The 26,584-nt window shown below is 44.9% G+C and overlaps 1 protein-coding gene across 2 annotated transcripts in view; it reads left to right on the plus strand.

Moving 5' to 3' along the window:
• The window catches only part of cacna2d4a (calcium channel, voltage-dependent, alpha 2/delta subunit 4a), a 718,409-nt gene that overhangs the window by 269,792 nt on the left and 422,033 nt on the right, over positions 1–26,584 (plus strand). For both annotated transcript variants that reach the window (XM_078568258.1, XM_078568257.1), the window contains exon 16: positions 5,470–5,544. In XM_078568258.1, the coding sequence (XP_078424384.1) occupies positions 5,470–5,544 (75 nt within the window). The remainder of the gene's footprint in view (positions 1–5,469; positions 5,545–26,584) is intronic.

The following is a 26,584-nucleotide window of genomic DNA, read 5'->3' on the forward strand; positions in this document are numbered from 1 at the left end:
GAAAAGAGAATTTTCCTAGCAGCCTGGCCTAAGCCTCTCTTAGAGGACAGCTTCTCAAAAGCTGTTTTCACTGTCACTTTGTAAAGTGTCCACAATTCCAAATATACTGCCATCAGCCTGACTGGAATAGCCTTTGGTCAACAAATCCCGAATAAAACCTATATTTCACAAGTCATGGATTTTTATTCAGGAAAAGGAAAACTAATATTACATTTTGGTTACTTGGGTTTCTGAACAGACCAATCAGGTCCAGCTTACGCAAAATTTATCTCAACAGTCAATTTTCCCCTTTCATAGAAGCACTTGCCCCTTTCATGCCTACTAAAGTTAACTGAGTCGCACTTCCATTCCAAATGATCTATTTTCTAATTCATTTTGTCACTTTCTATCCTGCCCTTTATTTTCTTTGTAGGGTGACCGAGTTGGGCTATTAATGATGGAGTTGATCTGCGGGTACTTCTTGGGTGGAAACATTAAGTTTATTCATAATATGCTCAGCAGCGACTACACATGTGTTTTCAACCCCAACTCCATTTCTGCACTGACTGCTGAGGTAGCCCCTGCTACTGTCCTATTGGTTACTACAGTTCATGTGATCTTCCATGACAAGTATTATTCTTAAAGATACATTGCACACTAAATAAAATCATAATTACTACATTCCTCCCCCTTTAACTCTGCTACATATTATTTTACAAGTATATATTTTTCAAGGCAACATAATATTTATACTGGGTAAGGAATTTACAAGTTCAGTCTTTCAGGTGGTTTCCAGGTACGTGTGGAACATTGCAGCTGCACAACTTAAAATACTTTGTCAGGTACCTCCTTTTCTGAAGTTGCCTGAAAATCCGGTGCTTTGGTGAGCACTTGTAGCCCTGCATCCTCAACTCTTACAGGAACATCAGACATGTCGGTCCTGGGTTGAGTATCCTCAATAGGAAATGCAGACCTGGTCATGATCACTGGTGGAACCATATCTTGGTGATTTGTCTCTCTCTTCCTTAAATGGTCCATATGTTTACAGATGATCCAGCCTTCCACCTCCATGTGGTAAGGTAGAGGTTCAGTCACTGCATTTATTTCACCTGGTAATCACTTTGGTCCTTCCCTGAAATTTTTCACACATACTGGCTCTCCCACAGTAAATTTCCTCTCACAACAATGCCAGTCATGTCTAGTTTTCTGACTTCCCTGACTCCTTTCCACCTTCCCCTCTAAATTCAGCATTATTAAGCTCAATCTTGTCCTGAGACGGTGTTTCATCAATAATTCCGCAGATGTGACACCTGTTGTTGTGTGGGGGGTAGTCCTGTAATGAAAAAGGAAGCGTGCTAGCTTGGTTGCCAAGGAATCACCAGTCAGCTTTTTCATGCCAGCTTTGAATGTTTGAACCGCCCTTTCGGCCAGTCCATTTGAGGAAGGGCGGTACGGTGCAGTTTTCACATGAGTGATACCTTTGAGGCTGATAAACCATTGAAACTCAGCACTCGTAAATGCCATGCCGCTATCAGAAACGGCTACTTCTGGTAGTCCGTGCATGGCAAAACTCTGACGTAGTTCCTGAATGTAGCAGCTGACATTGGTGACTTCACAGCTAGCCGAAGAATAAAGAAAAATAACTTAGCAGTGAAATCAAAGAATAATTTTAAAAGAGGTGGAAACAATCAATCTTCTAGCAATTGGCAGTTTAAAAAAATCGAATGCTACTATTGCCACAGAAATGGACATATGATAAGGCAGTGCAAGGAAAGATTCAAACAGGCTTTTAAACAAAAGAAGAAGCCCAATGAAAGCTACAATGTAGAAAAGCCTGAAACAATAAATTCAGACATTTACTCGTTGTTTAGTCTGGAAGTTGGAAAGACAGAACCAATATTTGTCACAGTGAAAGTAAATGGCAAACCTGTTAGAATGGAATTGGACACGAGAGATTCCACTACAGTAATTGGGGACCATACCTTCAGATATTTGAACAACGGTGAACATCAAGTAAGTTTAGAAGAAACAGATGCCAAGCTAAAAACATATATGGGTGAAGGCATTTAAGCAAAAGGCATAAGCAGAGCAACTGTCCAATATGGAAGTCAATTGGTAAAGCTTGATGGTGGTAGCAGGTGAAGAGCCAAGCCTCCTGGGATGAAATTAGTTAAAGGAGATTAAGTTAGAATGGGCTGAGATTTTCCAGTTGAGAACAAGTGGGCTACCAGAGCTACTTCGAAAGTACACCACCATCTTCAAGGACAAGCTGGGAAAAATCCAGGGCCTGCAGGCCAAGATTCATGTGGATCCAGAAGCCACCCCTCGTTTCATGAAGGCGAGACCGATGCCAATGCCTCGCGAGAAAAAGTCAACATTGAGCTGAACAGACTAGAGTAACTTGAAGTTATACAACCTGTTCAGTTCTCAGAATGGGCAGCACCCATAGTCCCATCCTTAAACCCGACCAAAGCCGTCCAAATTGCCCCTGGTTGTAGTCTATTTAGATGACGTATTGGTGACAGAATTCACTGAAAAAGAACATTTGGCAAACTTAGAAGAAGTCTTAAAATGTTTTTTGCAAGCTGGAGTACATTTAAAAAAAGATAAGTGCAGGTTCCAAGCGACGGAGGTGATCTATTTGTGTCACTGGGTTGATTCATGGGGCCTCCACCCGGTTGAGGAGAAAGTGAGAGTCATAAGAGAGTCACCTGCACCAGAGAGCGCCTGAGAGCTCAAATCATTCTGAGAAATGATCAACTATTATGGGCGGTTCTTACCCAATTTGTCTACAGTGCTGGCCCCCCTGCATTCTCTACTCAAAAAGAACCAGTTTTGGTCTTGGGAGGTGTCACAGAAAGAAGCTTTCATAAAGGTGAAACAAGTGTTCATTTGTCCAATCTGTTAGTGCATTATGACCAGACCAAAGAATTGGTGCTGGCATGTGACACATCTCCCTGCGGAGTGGGAGCAGTACTCTCTCATTGGATCGATGATGACACGGATAGGCCTATGGGTTACATATCAAGAACGCTCACCACAGCAGAAAGGAGGTACTCACAGATAGAAAAAGAAAGCCTATCCATCATCTTTGGTGTCAAGAAATTTCTCCAGTACGTACACGGCTGCCATTTTACAATTGTTTCAGACAACAAACCATTGCCAGGATTGTTTAGTGAGGAAAAGGCTATACCACCCATTGCCTCAGCAAGAATACAACAATAGGCTTTAATTCTGGCAGGAAACAAATACACTTCTGTACATAAGCCTGGCAATCCAACTGCAAACACCGACGCCCTTAATCATTTGCCTTTACAAGAAAATGATGAGCACGTCCCAGTTCCACAGGAACTTGTTTTACTGTTAAATTTCTTAGTTTCCTCGCCGGTATGTGCTTGACAGATCAGAGACTGGACAAGTCGGATCCAGTCCTATCTCAGGTACAGGAACAAGCGCTACATGGTTGGTCACAGGAGCCCATATCTGACAAAATGAAACCATACTTCAACAGAAGACATGAAATAACCAGCTAGGATGGCATCTTATTGTGAGGAGCACGAGTGATAGTTCCTCTAAAGGGAAGGGAGCCACTTTCAATTGAACTACACCATGCACATTCAGGGCTTTCCCGAATGAAGACCATAGTACGCAGCCATCCATGGTGGCCTGGGATGGATGGCGAAATCGAGAGTTTAGTGAAGCACTCTGTGTAATGTCAGCAACTGCAAAAGTTGCCAGTGACAGTTCCATTACACCCATGGGAGTGGCCAGGTAGACCCTGGGTGTGGTTACACATTGACAACGTTGGATCTTTCCTGGGAACAATGTTTCTGCTCACTGCAATGCCCATTCAAAATGGTTGGGTGTATGTGAAGTGAAGTCACCAACATCGGCTGCTGCAATTGAGAAACTACGTCAGAGTTTTGCCATTCACGGACTACCAGAATAGTCATTTCTGATAACAGCACGGCATTTACGAGTGCTGAGTTTCAACAGCTTATCAGCCTCAATGGTATCACTCATGTGAAAACTGCACCGTACCGCCCTTCCTCAAACGGACTGGCCAAAAGGGTGATTAAAACGTTCAAGGCAGGCATGAGAAAGCTAACTGGCGATTCCTTGGCAACCAAGCTACCACGCTTTCTTTTCATTACAGGATTAGCCCTTACACAACAACAGGTGTCACATCTGCAGAGTTATTGTTGAAACGCCTTCTCTGGACAAGATTGAGCTTAATAATGCTGAATTTAGAGGGAAAGTTGGAAAGGAGTCAGGGAAGTCAGAAAACTGGAAATAACTAGCATAGTCGTGAGAGGAAATTTACCTTGGGAGAGCCGGTATACATGAAAGATTTCAGGGAAGGATCAAAGTGGTTACTGGGTGAAATAAGTGCAGTGTCTGGCCCTCTATCTTACCACATGGAGGTGGAAGGCCAGATCAGCAAGAAACATGTGGATCATTTAAGGAAGAGAGAGAAAAATCACCAAGATATGGCTCCACCAGTGATCATGACTGGGTCTGCGTTTCCTGTTGAGGATACTCAACCCAGGACTGAAATGTCTGATTTTCCTGTAAGAGTTGAGTATACAGAGCTACAAATGTCCACTGAAGCACCTGATTTTCAGGCAACTCCGGAAAAGGAGGTTCCTGACAAAGAATCTGAAGTTGTGAAACTGCAACTTTCCACATGTATCAGGAAACCACCTGAAAGACTGAGCTTGTAAATTCCTTACCCAGTGTATATATTATGTTGTCTTGAAAAATATGTACTTGTAAATATAATATGTATAGCTGAATTAAAGTGGGAGGAATGTAGTGATTATTTTGTGTGCAATGTACTTTTAAGAATAATACTTGTTAAGGAAGATCACATGATTTGTAGTAACCAATAGGAGAGTAGCACAGGCTACCTCAGCAGCCTGTGCCAAGATAGAGTTGGAGCTGAAAGCACATGTGTACTTGCTGCTGGGTTATTGTAAATAAGCTTAATGTTTTCACCTAAGAAGTGTCTGCAGATCAACTCTATCATTAATAGCACAGCTTGGCCACCCTACAACAGTGAGTAATCCAGAGGCCCAACCTAATGCTCTGGGGACATGGGTTCAAATCCCACCATGGCAGCGAGTGGAATTTAAATTCAATTAATAAACCTGAAACATGAAACTAGACTCAGTAATGGTGACCAAGACAGCTACATTAATTGTTGTAAAAAGCCATTGGGTTCACTAATGTCCTTTAGAGAAGGAAATCTGCCATCCTTACCTGATCTTGCCTACATGTGACTACAGACCCACAGCAATTTGGTTGACTCTTAAATGCCCTCAGTTCAACAAAAAGGAATGGGCAACAAATACTGGCCTCGCCAGCGATGCCCACATCCCCATGAAAGAATAAAAAGAAGCAAAAGAAACATTGACTTGAGCACATAATTTTCACTGTAGTGACATTGCTTTTTAAATTGTTATTCCCTTTAATATATTTATCATGCAGCTTGGAGTCCATGGTTACGCATTTCTGAATACCAATAACGGTTATATACTTGCCCATCCTGATCTCCGACCTTTAGTAAGTAACTTCAATCATTCTACCTTGATGCAAACAAATTTGTGCAATGGGGAGAACAAGAAGAAGAAATTAACTTTCTTGAGAGGAATAAATGCATAAATGTTATTTAACAGCGTGAATTCTCTGGTCATACACTAAAGAAATGCGGGGCGGAATTTTACGGCAGCAGGATTTTACGGTCCCGCCGAAGTCCATGAACTTTTGAATGGCTGACCACATTTTATGGCCCCACCCCTGCCGTGTCAGGACTGTAAAATTCTGCCCGTGGAGTTTGATGACAAAAGCCGGGAAGTAACATGTAGTGATAGCTTTTAAGTACCACAGCTGCTACTTAAAAGGGTATGCACGCATTTACACTACACAATAAAATTATTGAGTGGACATCTGTTTCAGAGACCTCAAGGAAGTGTTTCTTTAGCATTAAGGTTGCCAACTCATCCAATGTGTTCAGGAGTCTCTCTGAACTGAGGATCGATCTCCCAGCCAGGCACTGCTATGAGCAAACAAAGAGAAACATTTACAAAAGAACTGTGATTGATTTATCTGGAGCTTTAACTGAATCAGGATCAGCAACACTTCCCTTTGTCATCCACTTCCTTCCTGAACCCAAATTCTGTCAGGCCAGTAATTTTAGTGATGCTAGTAAATGCAGGTCAGCAAGAGGTGGAAGTACGTTTAGTGAAAGAAAAGGCTTTTGTGGAGTGGGATGTTTTCCCAGCATTGAAAGGAGAGAGAGACACCACTGTAACCCTGATGATGAATGTGTATAAAGCACCAAGTCACACTGTTACATCATTCTATATGAAATGGATATCTTGCGAACACCACTCATTCTCATTGGCCTGAATCTTCCATGCATTGCTGCAGCCGCAAAGATTTTCCTGACTGATGTCACTGCCCATTTCTTCTGGGATTTTCCGATCCTATCTGCAACAGAAATGGACAGTGCAGCGTCTCCCAGGGAAGCCCATCAGATCACAATAGAGTCACAGGAAGAGAATACATGCATGCTTTCTACAGCGCTAGCTGCCTTACTCTGGTAAGTTTAAAAGTCCAGTCTTTGAATGTGGGTGAGTGGGTAGGCGGGTGGGCAGGGTGAGGTGGAGTGATGGTGATTTTGGGGAGTATTTTTGGTGGTGGAGTATTTTTTTATTCATTTGCGGGATGCGGGCATCGCTGGCTAGGCCAGCAATTATTGCCCATCTCTAATTTCCCTTGAGAAGGTGGTGATGAGCTGCCTTCTTGAACCACTGCAGTCCATGTGGTGTAGGTACACCACAGTACAGTTAGGGAGGGAGTTCCAGCATTCCAACCCAGCAACATTGAAGAAATGGAGATATATTTCCAAGTCAGGATGCTGAGTGGCTTGGAGGGGAATTTCCAGGTGGTGGTGTTCCCATGTATCTGCTGCCCTTGTCCTTATAGATGGTAGCGGTCGTGGGTTTGGAAGATGCTGACTAAGGAGCCTTGGTGAATTTCTGGAGTGCATCTTGTAGATGGTACACACTGCTGCCACTGTACGTTGGTGGTGGAGGGAGTGAATGTTTGTGGATGTGGTGCCATTCAAGTGGGCTGCTTTGTCCTGGATGGTGTTGAGCTTCTTTAGTGTTGTGGGAGTTGCACTCATCCAGGCAAGTGGGGAGTATTCCATCAAACTCCTGACTTGTGCCTTGTAGATGATGGACAAGCTTTGGGGAGTCAGGAGCTGAGTTACTCACCACAGGAGTCCTAGCCTCTGACCTGCTCTTAGCAACAGTATTTATATGGCTAGCCCAGTTCAGTTTCTGGTCAAATGGTAACCCCCAGAATGTTGATAGTGGGGGATTCAGTGATGGTATTGCCATTGAATGTCAAGGAGCAATGGTTAGATTCTCTTTTGTTGCAAATGGTAATTGCTTGGCATTTGTGTGGCATGAATGTTACTTGCCACTTGTCAGCCCAAGTCTGGATATTATCCAGGCCTTGCTGCATTTGGACATGGATTGCTTCAGTATCTGAGGAGTTGTGAATGGTGCTGAACATTGTGCAATCAACAGTGAACATCCCTACTTCTGATCTTATGATGGAAGGGAGGTCATTGATGAAGCAGCTGAAGATAGTTGGGCCTAGGACACTACCCTGAGAAACTCCTGCAGCATTGCCCTGGAACTAACCTCCAACAACCACAACCATCTTCCATTGTGTTACGTATGACTCCAACCAGCAAAGAGTTTTCCCCCTGATTCCCATTGACTCCCAGTTTTGCTCGAGCTTCTTGATGCCACATTCAGTCAAATGTGGGATTGATGTCAAGGGCAGTCACTCTCACCTCACCACTCTTTTGTCCATGTTTGAACCAAGGCTGTAATGAGGTCAGAAGCTGAGTGACCCAAACTGAGCATCAGCGAGCAGGTTATTGCTAAGCAACTGCCACTTGATAGCACTGTTGATACCCCCGTACATCACTGTACTGATGATAGAGAGTTGACTGTTGGGGCGGTAATTGACCGTGTTGGATTTGTCCTACTTTTTGTGTACAGTAGATACCTGGACAATTTTCCACATTGCTGGGTAGATGCCAGTGTTATAGCTGTACTGGAACATCTTGGCTAGGGGCGTGGCAAGTTCTGGAGGACAAGTCTTTGGTACTAATACAGTTCAGTACAGTCACTGAGGTGTTAGGCCAGGTTTTAAACTGTCTAACATTTCCTGGGTAACTATCAAAGTAAGTCGCACGGAACTGTCCCAAGTCTCTGACTTGAGCTCAGAGTCAGAGACATTTGTGGTGGGTCCCAGGGAGTGGGGAATTGCCCATCAGTAGTTTAAACTTCCTGAGAAAATCCCACGGAAGTCCGTGTATTCGGACTTTTGCAGGGTCCTGACACTCATCTTCCGTCATACATCTGGTCTCTGACAATCCAGAGCTCAGAAGATTTGAGTCAGTATGCCTCATTCATGTGCTTTCAATAAACAAAGTCGCATGGGTTTTCTTTTCAGATGTTAAGGTAATAACATAAGTATGTTATATTTATATAAGTATACACATTCAAATGTATATTAAAGAATTTCTATCTTAAAAGTTGGAAATTACTTTTCTGGGCTCCAATGTGAAACTGAGTGGTATCTAATGCCAAAATGAGACATTCAGTTCATTTTAGGCAAAATTCAGCTCATTAGCAGCTGCCTTCATTTTGGGAACTCTGTGGCCCCTTAAGGTTTTAAAATGGCGTCCTTGGTCATGCACACGCTTCTGACGTGAAGTGTGATGGATAGCATTATTGGTAAAGCGATGCGCTTGCACATAATGTCGACTGGAAGTCTGCAGAAGAGTCAGACCATAGTGCCAATCAGCGTGCAAAGCTGATTTGTTGCCAGCGTGTCATTTTGGACCTCCACATTTCAGCCTACGCTTGCTCCTTCCCTCGCAAAACTGAACACGCATTCAAGAATAGCCCACCAGTATCACTCAAAGAGATCATTAACTACTTTCAGGTTAGTTACTGTTTATTTATTCTGGCTGTTGCTGTAATTCTATGTGTTTTGGGTGCTTTTTCATACCAATCAAAAGTTTCAATATTCTACAATGTTTGGCTGGTGCTAGAGTATTTTTTAGGACATAAAGACTTGTGCAAAATTAGATGCTTCCAGACATGCGTGACCAAATATTTATCCTTCGTCTTGGTATTGAACATGATTGGGAGAATGAGTAGAGGCCACACAAAGCTAAACAAGAGGAAACAGAAGATGGAAAAAGGTTTTGACAGCGGGCCATATCTGCAAATAGTTTTTATGGAACTAATCTGTTGGAGAATAGATTCCAAGAGGGCTGTGACACCTTGGAAGCCCTTTTGTACACTGCTTCCAAAGTCACGGTGCAGCAATCTGAGCTTCCATAGCAGCAGCTGAGATTGCAGGACATCAGTCGAGCCATCACTTCAGCAATCAGACATCGAGTGGATGTTGCATGTACTGTACTGAAAGTTCAGGCATTGGTCATCAGATGTTGCATCCAGGTTGGCTCCATAGGTGTGTTCACAGATGTGACCACCTGTTCCATGTTTGAAAGTATGGCTCCAAACTCTGCCCAAAGCCCTGTGCCAAGTTGATGCTGGACTTTTCCATGCTCCTTGTCATTGAACAGAGGCTAGTTGGCATGCTTCCCAACTCTGTGTGTGCGCCCATCAGCCTTCTTTTGTAGCCTGCCCTACTGAAGTCATCATCTGAGTGTTCTGCAGCAGGATTAGTGTTCAACCTCACCTTGTAATGAGCTTGCACCTTTGCTATTCTTTCCCCCTGCCCTGGCTGCAGTGCAGTTGTTCCCAGTGTTGCCATCAGTATATCATGCCTCTATGTTATTCTCTAAATTACAGAGAAGGGAATTTTTAAGAATGTTTTATTTCACAAAGTGCCTGGAAGTACTTTGAAGTGTTTATAGAGGTGTTGTGATGAGATCCTGGATTTGCCAGAGAGCACTGCTGCATCCTCTCAGAGGAACAGGTGACCTGTCCACACAAAGGCTGCAAATGGTGTCAGGGCAGCAATGGCAGTGCCCCTGGGTCAGCAGGATAATAGGGGATGCAGCAGAGGCTATGGAGAGAGCAAGTGCTGCACTGTGCCCTCTGTCAACTTGAAGCCAGGCTCCTCCATGTTCCTTGACAATGCAAGAGGTTGCCTAGCAGACCAGCCAAAGCACCCAGCATCTTGGTTTACATGACCATCAGCACCCTTCAGAATGCTGCCCCGTCAAGGTCCTCATATGAGCTCTCTGCAGTAGAACTCACCTGCCACCTCGCCTTCTGGGGAATCCTTTCTCCCTGGCCTGACTGCAGCCCACTCATGCCTGACTGACTCACCACATGATGATCCCAACTCTATACTTGCATCCAAGATATGTGCAGTGCCATTTCTGAGCTGGTGGCTGCATGTCAAATTAGGTGATAGAACCCCTTTATCAGTACTGTGCAGTTTCTCTTTCTCTTCCTCCCTGGGCTGCTGTGGCTGGGAAGTTGGCAATTTTTGGGTGTCAAAAGTAGGAACTCAAATGGGGATGGTTGGGGTGAAAGTAGGGTGAAATGGAAAGCAACAGGTCCATGGTCACACCATCAGCAGTTTGCTCATTATATTATTTATTTTTTTATTCATTCACGGGATGTGGGCTTTGCTGGCTGGGCCAGCATTTATTGCCCATCCCTAGTTGCCCTTGAGAAGGTGGTGGTGAGCTGCCTTCTTGAACCACTGCAATCCATGTGGTGTAGGTACACCCACAGTACTGTTAGGAAGGGAGTTCCAGGATTTTGACCCAGTGACAGTGAAGGAACGGCGATATATTTCCAAGTCAGGATGATGAGTGACTTGAAGGGGAACTTCCAAGTGGTGGAGTTTCCATCTATCTGCTGCCCTTGTCCTTTTAGCTGGTAGTGGTCATGGGTTTGGAAGGTGCTGTCTGAGGAGCCTTGGTGAATTCCTACAGTGCACCTTGTAGATGGTATACACTGCTACTACTGTGTGTCGGTGATGGAGGGAGTGAATGTTCGTGGATGTGATGCCAATCAAGTGGGCTGCTTTGACCTGGACAGTGCCAAGCTTACTGAGTGTTGTGGGAACTGCACTCACTCAGGCAAGTGGGGAGCATTTCATCACACTCCTGACTTGTACCTTGTAGATGGTGGACAGGCTTTGGGGAGTCAGGAGCTGAGTTACTCGCCACAGAATCCCTAGCCTCTGACCTAATCTTGTAGCCATAGTATTTATATGGTTAGTCCAGTTCAATTTCTGGTCAATGGTAACCCCCAGGATGCTGATAGTGGGGGATTCAATGATGGTAATACTATTGAATGTTAAGGGGCGATGGTTAGATTCTCTCTTGTTGGAGATGTCATTGCCTGGCACTTGTGTGGTGTGAATGTTACTAGCCACTTGTCAGTCCAAGCCTGCATATTGTCCAGGTCTTGCTGCATTTGGACATGGACTTCTTCAGTAACTGAGGAGTCGTGAATGGTGCTGAACATTGTGCAATAATCAGTGAACATTCCCACTTTTGACCTTACGATGGAAGGAAGGTCATTGATGAAGCAGCTGAAGATGGTTGGGCCGAGGACACTACCCTGAGGAACTCCTGCTGTGATCTCCTGGAGCTGAGATGACTGATCTCCACAATGACCACAATGATCTTCCTTTGTGCTAAGTATGACCCCAACCAGCGGACAGTTTTCTCCCTGATTCCCATTGACTCCAGTTTTTCTAGGGCTCCTTGATGGCACACCCAGTCAAATGTTGCCTTGATGTCAAGGGCAGTCACTCTCACCTCACCTCTGGAGTTCAGCTCTTTTGTCCATGTTTGAACCAAGGCTGTATTGAGGTCAGGAGCTGAGTGGCCCTGCGGAACCCAAACTGGACATCAGTGAGCAGGTTATTGCTAAGCAAGTGCTGCTTGATAGCACTGTTGATGACTCTCTCCATTACTTTACTGATGATTCAGAGTAGACTGATGGGGTGGTAACTGGTTGGGTTGGATTTATCCTCCCTTTTGTGTACAGGACATACCTGGGCAATTTTCCACAAAGCTGGGTAGATGCCAGTGTTGTAGCTGTACTGGAACAGCTTGGCTAGGGGTGCTGCAAGTTCTGAAGTACTTTTTCCGGAATATTGTCAGGCCCCATAGCCTTTGCATTATCCAGTGCCTTCAGCCGCTTCTTGATATCACGTGGAGTCATTATGCCAAATAGCAGGAAGAAGTATGCCAGGGAACCGAGAAGGGGCATAAGGCAGGAACATTCCTGCACTCTCAATGTTCTCAGCAACGCTCGATGCCTGGGGTCTTATCGTAGACGGATCTATGAAGAAGAGAACCACCTCCTCGATACGGTTTAGGAGATGCAGGCATCCTTGTCCCCTGCAGGTTCTTTTCTGCTCCCTTCCGATGTGTGCCAACTTTTCCTGAAAGGTGAAAGCGCAGAAAATCAGTGATTGTGTTGCACTGTGTTTGGGTGATTACCTGCCTCAGTTGACTAGCTGGGAATAAATGGGGGCATCAAGAGGAGGGTATGACACTGGTAGCATTGGAAGCTGTGTGAGGGTGAGATTGAGAATCTAGATATTAGGCCTGAATCCTGAGTTCTGGAGGTTGTGGTGCTTTGAGCAGCATGGGAGATTGGTGGTGTGGTGGGTGGGGCATGCCATATGAAGATACATTGACTGACCTTGACTACCCACAAGAAGTTATTAGACTTGTAGCACTGCTGCCAGATCCTTGGGTCCAGTGTTGAATTCCCTGGCTATCTGCTCCCGCTACCTTTTTGAGGGCCTCCTGGCCTCTAAAGACCCATGGAGTCTCTCCTGCCCACCTCTACCATTAATGCCTTCAGCACTGTACCCGTCACCCTGGAACCCTGGTGTTCGCTTTGCCATCATTTAAATTACACCAATATTCTCCTGTGCAGCTTCCCTTTAAGATGGAAAGCTTGTAGTAGCTGGCTGCATCATGTGGTTTCTGAACAAGGCTCCCCTGTTGGACGAAGAGGTCGCCAGTAACATTAAGAAGAAAACTGTGTGGGATCTATTTGGCCAGATGATGCAATCATTCAGGGGCAGTGGGTATACCAAATTTGTGTGCTACCCACAGCAATCTGAATGAGCACAGGCATGTTACACATCACAACACCTACACTAAAAAGGGACATTTGAATTTGTAACCCTTTATTTACTCTCCATTATTTAGCTATTGGCCAGTAAATTCTTTGGAGCTACTTCAGATCTGCTGTGGAAACAGGGCTTCTGCCACACTACCAGTGAAGCTATGGCAGTGAAGTGGAAGAATCTTTGAGGAAATTTCTCAGCCCTCGTGTTCCAAATACCATATGCCAGTCAAAAGATAAAATAAACCCCCAATCCTCGGCCATTGACATTCTGGTTTCCCTAATGGCTGGGATCAGACATTCATAGTACAATGAATTGGGGGAATCAATCCACACCCTAACCCTCTGTGCATATTGAAGATTTTTTACAAACAGGTGCTAGAGTCATGGTGTTTTCTTCATAATTTCCTATTTCAATCTCTCATGTTGCAAATGGAAGTTGTTAAAATTCACAGATATGGTGAAGTTTGGAATATAGTTCATTAAAATGTGTGATGGTGGCAAATGAGAAAATTATCACCTTTGCAACTGCCTTATCAGTGAGATAAAGCAGTCTTTCCTTCTTGGTAGTATTCTTGGAATGTTTTTCAAATGCACTGCTACAGATTGTGTCAGCATTGTATTCCTGTCTAATCGAGTTGTGTTTTGCGAAAAAATGCTGCCACAGAAATTCTCAAGCATGAAGGTTGGGGGAGGGGGATGATAGCATTGCAGTAGTCAACAATTTGAAGGTAACATCTTGTGTATTACTGACAGTATGGAACAGAAACTCAGCCTGGAAAAGCAGGAAACATCAGAATGCTTTATTTTATGGGATTCATTTGTTTTAAGGCACAAATAAACTATCCTCTTCCTTTAATTTGTAAATATGACTTAATTCACTTTTCATTTTCGTTATTTAAATCATGTTTAATTTTAAAAAGGAGCATGGGTGCAGAGATTTTTTTTTGAGGTCAGTCTTCAACCAATTTGTTTCACTCCATGTGATATCAAGACTTGTGCACCAGAACTAGCTGTGCCCCTGGCCAAGCTGTTCCAGTATAGTTACAACACTGGCATTTACCAAACAGTGTATGTACTGTCCACAAAAAGAAGGATAAATCCAATCTAGCCAATTACCACACTATCAGTCTAGTCTCAATCATCAGCAAAATGATGGAAAGTGTCATCAATAGTGCTATCAAGTAGCACTGACTCAGCAATAACCGATTCACCAATGCTCAGTTTGAGTTCTACTAGGGCTCCACAGCTCCTGACCTTATCGCAGCCTTGGTCCAAAGAAGAACAAATTAGCTGAACTCAAGAGGTGAGGTGAGAGTGACTGCCCTTGCCATCAAGGCGGCATTTGACCTAGTGTAGCATCAAGGAGCCTGAGCAAAATTGAAGTCAACGGGCATCAGGGGGAAGACTCTCCACTGGTTGGAGTCATACCTAGCACAAAGCAAGATGGTTGTGGTTGTTGGAGGCCAATCATCTCAGCCCCAGGACATCGCTGCAGGAGCTCCTCAGGATAGTGTCCTCAGCCCAACCATCTTCAGCTTCATCAATGACCTTCCTTCCATCATAAGGTCAGAAGTGGGAACCTTTGCTGATGGTTGCGTAATATTCAGTACTATTCGCAATACCTCAGATACTGAAGCAGTCTGTACTCATGTGCAGCGGGACCTGGTTTGGGCTGATAAGTGGCAAGTAACATTTATGCCACACAAGTGCCAGGCAGTGACCATCTCCAATAAGAGAGAATCTAACCATCTCTTCTTGACACTCAATGGCGTTACCATCACTGAATCCCCCACCATCAACATTCTGGGAGTAACCAGTGATCAGAAACTTATCTGGACCAGCCACATAAATACTGTAGCTGCAAGAGGAAGTCATTAGGCTGGGAATTCTTCAGTGAGTAACACATCTCCTGATTCCCTAAACCCTGTCCACCATCTACAAGGCACAAATTGGGTGTGATGGAATACCCTCCACTTGCCTGGATGAGTGCAGCTCCAACAACACTCAAGAAGCTCAACACCATCCAGGAGAAAGCAGCCCACTTGATCGATACCCCATCCACTGCCATAAACATTTACTCTCTCCACCACAGTGAGTACCATGGGCAAGCTTCCTTTGACAGTACCTGCCAAACTGATGACCTCTACCTCCTAGAAGGACAAGGACAGATCTTGCCTCACTTGCTGAATATTTCCAGCATTTTCTGTTTCTATTTCTTCCTGTCAGTCCTTGACTTAGTGAAAAAAAGCAGCTGTGAAGCTGTGATTGGCTTACATATCACTTCACAGATTGTATGAGAATTCAAATCTTGCTTTAATGAAGAAAAACACTTAAATGCAATTTGTTTTCTTTTGAAATCAAGCCATTATCTTAAAGAGTCTCTGTTTCACTAGCCTGATGATGGATAGAAAATTAAAATTCCTAGCAGACTTAGATTCCTTATTTATATAACCTTAACCAAACTATCTCTTACAACGGCTCCCCTTCCTGTTCCTGCACCATTACCTCTAGTGTTCGCCAGGATTTAGCCTTGGCCCCCTCCTATTCCTCATCTATATGTTGCCCCTCACTGATGTTATTCAAAAACACAGCGTTAGTTTTCACTTTCTAATGATACCCAACTCGGCCTCACCACCACCTCTCTCAACCTCACCACCACCTCTCTCAACCTCACCACCACCTCTCTCAACTCCTCCATGGCTGCTGAATCATCAGAGTGCTTTCCCAATATCCAGTAATGGATGAGCATAAATTTCCTCCAATTAAAATAAGTAAGACTGAAGATATTGTTTTTGGATCCTGCTCTAAACTTAATTCCCTAGCTATCAATTCAAACCCTCTTTCAGCTCTTCTACTGCTGAAACCCTCATCCATGCCTTTGATACCTCTAGACTCAACTATTTCAATGTGCTCCTGGCCAGCCTTCCACATTCTACCCTCTGTAAACCTGAGGTCACCCAAAACTCTGTTGCCTGTGTCCTTACTCACAACAAGTGTTGTTCACCTATCACCCCTGCGCTCACTGACCTACATTGGTTCCTATTAATCTTTTTCTAGATTAATACAAATGAAGCTGAAGGGTAGACATAGTGGTTGAACACAGAGCTTTATGGAACTTGTTACTTTAGCTGACATGTGCTGACTGACTGCAAAAGAGCTGAATCCCATGATATTGCATCTCTTCATGTGATGACAAACACGTTAGCATAAACCTACATTTAAATGATTATATTTAACATACTAACAATACACTATCACAACAGTTCCCAGTTAAGCAACACCGCAATATTAAAATTCTCATCTTTGTTTTCAAATTCCTCCATTGTCTCCCACATCCCTAACTCCTCCAAGCCCACAACTCTCCGAAATATCTCATGTGGAATTGTGTCAGATTTGCACTAAGTGCGGTAGTGAGCAGGAAAAAGAACGTTTTACCCACCAGCCACAATGGCGGCTGTTCACCTTGTATCGACCCAATCCTGCCTTATTAATCATGCATTCCCAGGAAACACACCATTTCAATGGCGGGTAGGCTTTCATTCGCCCGCTTCCTCACGCCGGCCGCCATAATTAAAATGCAGCAGCGCGCACACCTCTCAGTGCTTCCAGCCCAGGGTTGCTGTACAGAAGTGGCAAGAAAGGCAAGAAGACTGCAGTAACCACCCCCACTGCCACAATTTAGTGACATATCCCTGGAATGCTTTTTGGACTGTGGAGGCCTCTACCCCCGCTCTGGCCGCAGGAGGGGCAGCTACATCACCAATCCAGCTTGGGAGGCGCTGGCAGCAGTGGGGTCAGTGCCAATGTCCTGTTAAAGAGGACAGCCATCCAGTGCCGAAAGAGGATGAATGATTTCCTCTGTTCCGACAGGGTAAGTCACTCTTCTCATCACTCTCAACTCACACACTCACAAACCCATCACACATCCACAGGGACCTCACTCACTGCCAGTTCAAGAGATATCACCATTCATTGTCTTACACACACTGTCATTGTCCTCATCCTGCCCATGGCACCACTCACCACCCACACATGCCAGGCATACTTATCATCTGGCCTGACAGGCATGCTGCTTACACTCTCTGCATCGGTCTTCATGCTGGACAAGCTGGCACACAACAAAAAGGAGAGGTTGCAGACAGGTCAAGGAATGTCTGAAATCAAGGTCCTCATGTTTTTGAAAATAGAGTCATCTAGCTGGCCGGCGAAGATCTGGACTGTTCCTCCGCTGACAGTGAGGTCGGCAGTGCTCTACCAAGTGAGGATCCAGCAGTGCAACATCCATCAGACAAGCATTTTGTGAATGATATGTCCTGTTTCACAGGTCATTGCTATGCACTAATTATCTCTCTATGCTTTTGCAAGCACACCTGGGAAACAGCCAAGTGAGTCCACAACCCCGGTCCTTGACTCAAGCCCCGAAGAAACCTCAGAAGAGGAATCTGCTGAAACTCCGTTGAAGACCCACACAGCACTCACCCACACCCTCCACCAGGGCAGAGACACACACCTTGGTGGGACCTAGTTCTAGAGTAGCCTCAGTGTCACTGTCTGTTGAACACATGGAACTGTCATCCTCAGCAGGCAGCGGCAGGTTCCTTCTTCCCAGGTTTCTGGCACTCAGAGGACTGCTGGAGGCCAGAAATCTGTTGGGTCCAAGTCAGCTGACAAGCCTCTGGACTGGGCCATACATCTGTTGCTGGAGCTGCAAAGGCAAGCTCGAGAACATCAGGAAGGGATGCCTATTGCACTCCTCAGATTGCAAGGCATGATGGAGGACTAAGTCCGACTTCAGGCTGAGGTGATAGTGCTGGCATGCCAACGCACAGAGGTCAACACTGGGAGGATGGCGGCTGCCATGGAGACCTTGGTCCCGGACATCAGTCCTGTACTGCTGTGAGGGCTGAACTCCATTGCTGACGCCATAGTTGGCCTCCAACAGTGTCAATGCGAGAGGGGTATGGGGCAGCTCAATCTCACTCCAGCTTCCCCTTCTCCTCAAGGAGTCAGCCAGGGGCCCTTGTGCACCCGTAGGGAGGAGGATCAGCAGGTGCACATCCTGGGGCCATCCACCCAGGTGACACCCCGAGTGTCCAGCCCATCCGAGTCCCCTCCTCCTGTGACCCCAGCAGCTCCAGCTCCACAGCCTGAGGAGGGTACCATTGCCACACTGCAGGACCCTGAAAGCAGACCCTCCAGGTCTTGGCCCTCCAGAGGACCACCATCAATGTCATCACAGACAGGGCGTAGCAGTCAGCAGGCTGCCTCCACCTCCACTATGGATGTCGGGGAAGCACCAAGATGTAGCAGCAGGGTTAGGAAGGTTAAGAGGATGTAATTGCACAGCCTGGGCATGGGTGTTAATTGCATGCACATAATGTTCACTATTGTGAATAAACTCCCAAGAATGTCTTCCATGGCTCCTGGTTATGATGAGTAGTGTTCTTGTCACTCAGATGTTAAACCTTGGCTCCTGCACAAGATAAAGGCAGGTGTCTCAGTCCAGGGCCTCTTCCCTGTGCAGTGTGTAACCTTCAGACCAAAGTGATGGTCCGGCTTCGCACTCACTGGATACATTAGTGATGCCTGCACCTCGATGGTGCTTGTCATTGCTGCCAGAATGTCATGGCCAGGAGTCGCAGAGTTCCATCATTCTCTCTGTGTGCTCTCAGCACCACTGAGGTGGGACTGGCCCCCCTGTCCCTTCAGCAGCTGTGACTGGTCATGCTGTGCTCTTGAAGGGGTCAGTTGCTGAAGGTTGACAAAGGATCAGGTGCATTTAAAGTTTCATGGCTGCGCCTTCATGATATGACCCTGATCACAGAGCAAGCTGCCTTCGGCCAGGCAGGAGTCAGACATTCACAGAGGCTATTGAAGGGCTATCGAGTGTCCACACTGCATGTCTTCATCACCCTGCTGGCATCTAGCGACAATTAGGGCCTCCAATGCATCTCCATGACAGGATCCTTATCATACGAACATATGAAATAGGAGCAGAAGTAGACATTTCGCCTGTCGTGCTTGCTCCGGCATTCAATAAGATCATGGCTGATCTGTTTGTATTACTAATTCCACATTCCCATCTAACCCCGATAACCTTTGATTCTTTACCTAACAAGAATCTATCTACCTCTGTCTTAAAGATATTCAATGGCCCCGCCTCCACCGCCTTCTGAGGCAGAGGGTTCCAAAGTCGCACAACCCTCTGAGAGAAAAAAATTCTCCTCATCTCTGTCCTAAAAGGGTGACCCCTAACTTTAAATTAGTTCTGGCCTAGTTCTGGACTCACCCAGAAGAGGAAACACCTTTTCCACATCCACCTTACCAAGACCGTTCAGGATCTTGTATACTTCAGTCAAGTCACCCCTCACACTTCTAAACTCCAGTGGAAACAAGCCCAGCCTGTCTAACCTTTCCTCATAAGACAACCCACCCATTCCAGGTATCAATCTAGTAAACCTCCTCTGAACCACCTCTCATGCATTAACATCCTTCCTTAAATATGGAGACTGGAACTGTACACAGTTTTCGAGATGTGGTCTTACCAATGCCCTGTATAACTGAAAATTAACACCAATGCATCTACTACCTCATTAGCCACTTTTTTTAAGACCCTAGGATGAAGTCCATTAGGAGCCAGAGACTTGTCAGCCCACAGCTTCAACAGTTTGCTCAGTAAGACTTGCTTAGTGATTCTAATTTCACCAAGTTCCCGTCTCTCTTCCACCTCCTGATTTATGGCTATTACTGGAATGTTTTTTGTGTCCTCTGTTGTGAAGATAGAAGCAAAATATTTGTTCATTTCAACCGCCATTTCCTTATTATCTACTATTAACTCCCCATTCTCACTCTCTAGAGGACCAACACTCACTTTACTCACTCTTTTCCTTTTCAATACCTGAAAAAGTTCTTGCTATCCGTTTTTACATTTCTAGCTAGCTTCCCCTCATACTCTAATTTCTTTCTCCTGATTAACCTTTTAGTCATTCTCTGCCATTCTTTACATTCTGACCAATCACCTGACCTGCCACTCATCTTTGCACAGTTGTATGCTTTTTCCTTAACTTTGATGCTTTCCTTAGCTTTTTTAGTTAACCATGGATGGTGGCTCCTGCCCTTAGAATATTTCTTTATAGAAGGAATATACTTATTCTGAATATTCTGAAATATCCCCTTAAATGTCTCCCTCTGCTCCTCTATTGATCTATCCTCTAGTCTAGTATCCCAGTTCACTTCAGCTAGCTCAGCTCTGATGCCCACATAGTTGCCCTTATTTAAGTTTAAAATATTTGTCTTAGACCCATAGTTTTCTTTTTCAAACTGGATGTAAAATTCAATCATATTGTGATTGCTGCTACTTAGGGGTGCCTTTAATCTGAGGTCATTAATTAATCCTGTCACATTACACAAATTCACAGAGGGCATGTGTGTTGTCATTAGCTAGACTGGAGGCAAACATTCACAGATGCAATGTGAGGATCTGTTGTGTCTCTTCACTGCATGTTGCCATCAAACTTCACGAATCTAGCAGCTGTGAGGGCCTCCTGAGCACGGCTGCCTCATCTGGCCAGTGCAATGGCCTCATCTCTGGCATCTTCGCCTACGAGAACCTCCTCGCCCTCATCCCCGTTGACGTCCTCCACATTGGAGGAGACGTGCAGCTCCTCCATCTCCTCCTCAGCCAGCTCCTCTCAGTTGCAGCACCAATTTGTTAAGGGTGCAACAGGCGACGATGATGTGTGATACCCTCTGTAGACTATTGCAGGGCTCAACCAGACTGGGCAAGGCACTGGAGCCTCATTTTCAGCATCCCGATGGTTTGCTCCACCCAGGTGCGAGTTGCAGCATGAGCCTTGTTGAACCTTCTCCATGCTGCAGTCTGAGGCCGCCACAAAGATGTCATCAGCCATGTCCTCTGCAGGGTAATCCTTGTCCCCGAGGAGTCAACCCGGCAGTCTCTGTGGATTCTGAAAGGTGTCGGGGATCTGAGACCTACTAAGGATGTAGGCATCATGGACACTCCCTGGGAACCGTGCGCAGACCTGCAGAATGCGGTTGTGGTGGTCGCACACCAGCTGAACATTCAGCGAGTGGAAGCCCTTGCATTTGACATAGCTGACTGCTTATTGCCATGGCGATCTGAGCACCACGTGAGTGCAGTTGATGGCACCCTGCACCTGTAGGAAACTTGAGATCTGGGCAAATCCCATCATTCTTGCATCCTGGCTTTCCTGGTCCCGGGTGTGTGCCTTCGCGAAGACAGCGTCCGTGACCTCACAAATGTATTTGTGGATGGAAGCTTGCGCTATCCCATAGAAGTTACCTGTGGAGCCCTGAAAGGAACCACTGGTGTAAAATTGACTGCCGTGGTCACTTTCATGGCTACTGGCAGTGGATGCCCTCTATGTCCTGTGATGCCCAATCCTGCAGCAGGTGGCAGATATCACTGACCATTTCCCTAGACATGCACAGTCTTCACCGACACTGGTTCTCAGTCATCTGCAGTCTATAGCTCCAAAGCTGGCGTCTATAGACCCTGGGTCTAGCTAGGTGCCGACCAGTGATGGCTTGCTATGGCTCTTCAGTGGCGTGAGTGGGAGCCCCAGCTGCCCCTTCTTCCAGAAGGTTGCTGCTCCTCCCTCTGCCCAGCCTGACTCTTCCGTCACTCTTTTCCTTTTCATCTTTGCTCTCTGTAGACCATGAGGCATACAGCTAGGTCAACAGGCTCCATGTTCCTGATGTACTTCTCCTGCAGGATGAAAGAGAGATGCATGGGTTAGCTTGTGTGTCCTAAGGACCTCTCTTGGTTAAGTCTGAAGGTCCCTTAATGCATCCCAGTGAGTGCTGGCCACCACTTGGATGGCCAAAGTTTAGTGCACTGCCTGGCTGCCCAAAATCCCACCCACCTCCTCCCCTTTCCACCTGACCGATTGGCGGCAGCTTCGCCCACTGGACAGCATGCTGTTCTCTCAGCTCAGGCGCAGGCATTCTCCTGCCCTTGCAAATGGAATTTAAAATAGTAGGAGGGTGGCAACTTTCTTAAGTGTGATGGGAGGTGAAACCTTTGGCTTATTAAGAAGCTTGATGCAGCCTGACAACCCGGCACAAAATCATATGAGGACATTGTAAAGAGACACATTTTTTCCCTAGCTACTAGTCTTAGCAGAAAGATTTAGGTTTCACAAAAGAAACCAAAAGGGGGAAACAATTATGCAGTATTTGCAGTACTTAAAAAGCTCACTGAATAATGTGAATTCAATGAAGTACTGAACGATATCCTCCATGACAGGTTGGTCTGTGGCCTTCATACTGAAGCAATCCAGAAACACCTCCTGACAGAGGCTAACCTCACTTTGCAGAAAGCCATAGAGCTTGCAGTTTCCATGGAGCTGGCTGCAAAAGAAGCACAGCAGCTGAGCGCGTCAACTCGAGTGCATAATATGACAGCTGAGTGTGCACACAAGACAGCAAGCAGCCCAGAATGTTACCATTGTGGAAATCCTGGTCACCATCCATCTGACTGTTGGTGCAGAGACCTTGAATGCCGTCAATGTGGCAAGAAGGGACATGTTGAGCATGCCTCTATAAACAAAAAGTAGCAGTGAATCAGAAAGGCAAACCAGAGAGAAAGAAATCTACTGTCCGGTGTAACAAGAAGAAAGATCTGCATGTCACAGAGCAGGAACCATACCAAGTCTGAAGAAGAAGGACCCATCCATATCTTGTCAGTGACAGGGGGTTCACAGGGTTACTGGGTAACACCGCTGCTGGAGGGCCAACCAATATGCATGGAACTGGATACAGGGGCAGCAGTTTTTCTGGTCCCAGATGCTGTGTATAAGGAGAAGCTTAAACATTTTCCTTTGATGACTGAAAAAATTGTTCTGAAAATATTTACAAGGGAATCTTTACCTATTTCAAAAGGCATTTTATACAGTCCCACACAACTAACTTGTGAGAAAAGTTATTGCTCATGGAATAAAAGGGACAATAGCAAAATGGATGCAAAATTGGCTGAAAAATAGGAAGCAGAGAGTAATGGTCAATGGATATTTTTCGGGCTGGAGGAAGGTTTGTAATGGAGTTCCCCAGGGGTCAGTATTGGGACCCTCGCTTTTCCTGATAAACATTAATGATCTAGATCTTGGTGTGCAGGGGACAATTTCAAAGTTTGCGGATGATACGAAGCTTGGGAATGTTTTGAACTGTGAGGAGGATGGCTTAGACCTTCAAGAGGACATAGACAAGTTGGTGGAGTGGGCAGATAGGTGGCAGATGAAGTTCAATGTGGAGAAGTGTGAGGTGATGCATTTTGGTAGAAAAAACATGGACAGACAATATAAAATAAGGGGTGAAATTTTGAAGGGGGTGCAGGAGCAGAAAGACCTGGGCGTATATGTGCATAGATCATTGAAGGTGACAGGACAGATGGAGAGAGCAGTTAATAAAGTATATAGTATCTTGGGCTTTATTAATGGGGCATAGAGCACAAGAGCAAGGAGGTTATGCTGAATTTATATAAGACACTCGTTAGACCGCAGCTGGAGTATTGTGTACAGTTCTGAGTGCCACATTATAGGAAGGATGTGAACACATTGGAGAAAGTGCAGAAGAGGTTTACAAGAATGGTTCCAGGAATGAGAAACTTCGGTTACAAGGATAGATTGGAGAGGTGGGGCTGTTCGCCTCGGAGCGAAGAAGGCTAGGAGGAGATTTGATAGAGATGTTCAAAATCAGGAGGGGACTGGACAGAGTAGATAGGGAGAAGCTGTTCCCGCACATAAAAGGAGCAAGAATGAGAGGGCACAGATTTGCAAAAGAAGCAAATGCGACGTGAGAAAAAACTTTTCCGCATAACGAGTGGGTTTGTGTCTGGAATGCACTGTCTAGAAATGTGGTGGAGGCAGGTTCAATCGAGGCATTCAAGAGGGCATTAGGTGATTATTTGAATAGAAACAATGTGCAGGGGCATGGGTAAAAGGCAGGGCAATGGCACTAGGTTATAATGCTCATTTGGAGAGCCGGCCCATACACGATGGGCTGAATAGCCGCCTTCTGTGCCATTAAAATTCTGTGATTCTGTGAGCATTGAGGAAACCAATGTTGGGCCAACTGCATTTTGAACACTATAGAATAGTTTGCATGAAAGAGATTGCAAGAAGCTACTTTTGGTGGCCTGGCCTGGACCAAGACATTGAAGCCAAGGCAAGACCTTGTTCTTCATGTCAGAGTGTGAGAAACATGCCTCAATTGGCAGCACATCCACATCGATTTTGCTGGACCATTTGAAGGAACAATGTTTATGGTGGTTGTGGATGTTCATTCCAAATGGTCAGAAGTTTCAGTGATATCCTCTCCTACAGCTGAAAGTACAATTCAAAGGCTAAGAGAAATGTTAAATCATTATGGGTTACCAGAACAACTTGTGACCGACAATGGACCTCAGTTTGTCTCGCAGGAGTTTGAGAATTTTTAAAGAAGTAATGGAATTCATCACACCACCTCAGCACCATACCACCCATCCACCAATGGATTAGCTGAGAGATTTGTTCAAACCATGAAACACGATTTAAGTTCAGCACAAGGACATTCCTCCATTCAAAAGCTTCTGGACACATTTCTGCTGACATTCCGAAACATGCCACAGGCTACAACTAAAGTATCTCCAGCATTCCTACTAATGGGTTGGCAACAGTGCACTTGCTTTGATCTGCTGAGACCAACAAAAACATAACAAGTTGTGCAAGATCAACAGCACAACCAGTTGGAGAGAAGAGCACAAAGATCAAAGCCAGGAATTTTCTGTTCGGGACAAGAAGCTCTAGCTCATAATTATGCTTCTGGAGCTAAATGGGTTTCTGCTACAGTGATTGCTCAGACAGGACCTGTTTCATACACAGTCCAAACTACGAATGATCGCACCTGGCAGAGACATGTTGACCAACTGTTGCCAAGTCAAGTACCAAGCCAAGTCTAAGGATGCACCTCTTATGGAAGAACCATCTCCAAGTCAAGGAATGCCGGCTCCAGTCTCACCTCCTCAGTCTAGCTCGACTGAAGTTGAAGCCGTCTCACCTTCACCTGCATTAGGCACAACTTCAGATTCCGCTACAAGTCCTAAATTACCATCAGTCTCTGATAAACATTACCCTGTAAAAGCACCAGAAATCCACCAGAACCCACAATGGGAGAGAAGACTCCCTGAGCGTCTGAATTTATGAAGCCAGAAACTTGAGATGGGTTCAGCAGAAATAGAGGCACTCTACCCTCTTTCCATAGTTCAGAAAATATTTTGTTAAAGTGACATTTCTAATAAGGGGGGAGGAATACGTTATGTATTGAATATCTTGTTTAGCATGCCACACTTTGCAAGCCAGTGCATTATGAGATCACAGGATCCATGTTGATTTGTTAGTTCTGTTACTGCAGTAGAGTAAACAAGAGCTGCAACGTTCAATCACCCCCATGCCTCCGTAAGTATTCATTAGTCTTTAAAAGGTTATTGGCCGTACCAATATTGAAACCTAACAGTAAGAAGTCACTTGCAGGAATAGTTTTAATGCCCCCTAACAGTAGCTACACTGTAGGATAAAATATACAGAAAGAAATAATGGGGGGCTTGTAAGAAAGGTACTGCAATAATCATGAATAATCTACATGTTGATTGGACAAATCAGATTAGCAAAGGTATCCTAGAAGATTAGTTCATAGAGTGTTTTTGGGACAATTTCTTAGAGCAGCACATTCCAAAGCCAACCAGAGAGCAAGCTATCCTAGGTCTGGTAATGTGCGATGAGACAGGATTAATTAATTACCTCATTTTAAATCAGCAGTAGCAGTGATTATAGCATAATTGAATTTCACATTCAGTTTGACGGAGAGAAGATTGGGTCTACTGTTTTAAACTTAAATAAAGGCAATTACAAGGGTATGAAGACAAAACTAGCTAAAGTGAACTAGGAAATTAGGGTAAGGGGTAGGTCAGTAGAGATGCAGCGGCAGACATTTAGGAACTATTTTATGACACTCAGCAAAGGTACATTATAGTGAGAAAGAAAGACTATGGCTAACTATGTAAGATAAAGATAGTATCAAATTGAAAGAAAAAGTATACAATTGTGTGAAGATCAGTTGCAGGTCATTGGACAGAATTTAAAAACGAGCAATGAATGACTAAAACAATAAGGAGGGAGACATTAAAGTGTGAGAGAAAGCTAGCTAGAAATATAAAAACATATAGTAAGAGTGTCTGCAAGTGTTTAAAAAAGAAAAGAATAACTAAAGTGAGTGTTGGCCCTCTAGAGGAAATTAATAATGGTAAATAAGAAAATGGGGGAAGCGTTGACCAGATAGTTTGTGTCTGTCTTCACTGTAGAAGACACAAATAATATCCCGGAAATACTTGTAAATCAAGAGGTGGGAGG

The sequence above is a fragment of the Cetorhinus maximus genome, chromosome 22 (assembly GCF_964194155.1).
Source record: "Cetorhinus maximus chromosome 22, sCetMax3.hap1.1, whole genome shotgun sequence".
Taxonomy (NCBI): domain Eukaryota; kingdom Metazoa; phylum Chordata; class Chondrichthyes; order Lamniformes; family Cetorhinidae; genus Cetorhinus; species Cetorhinus maximus.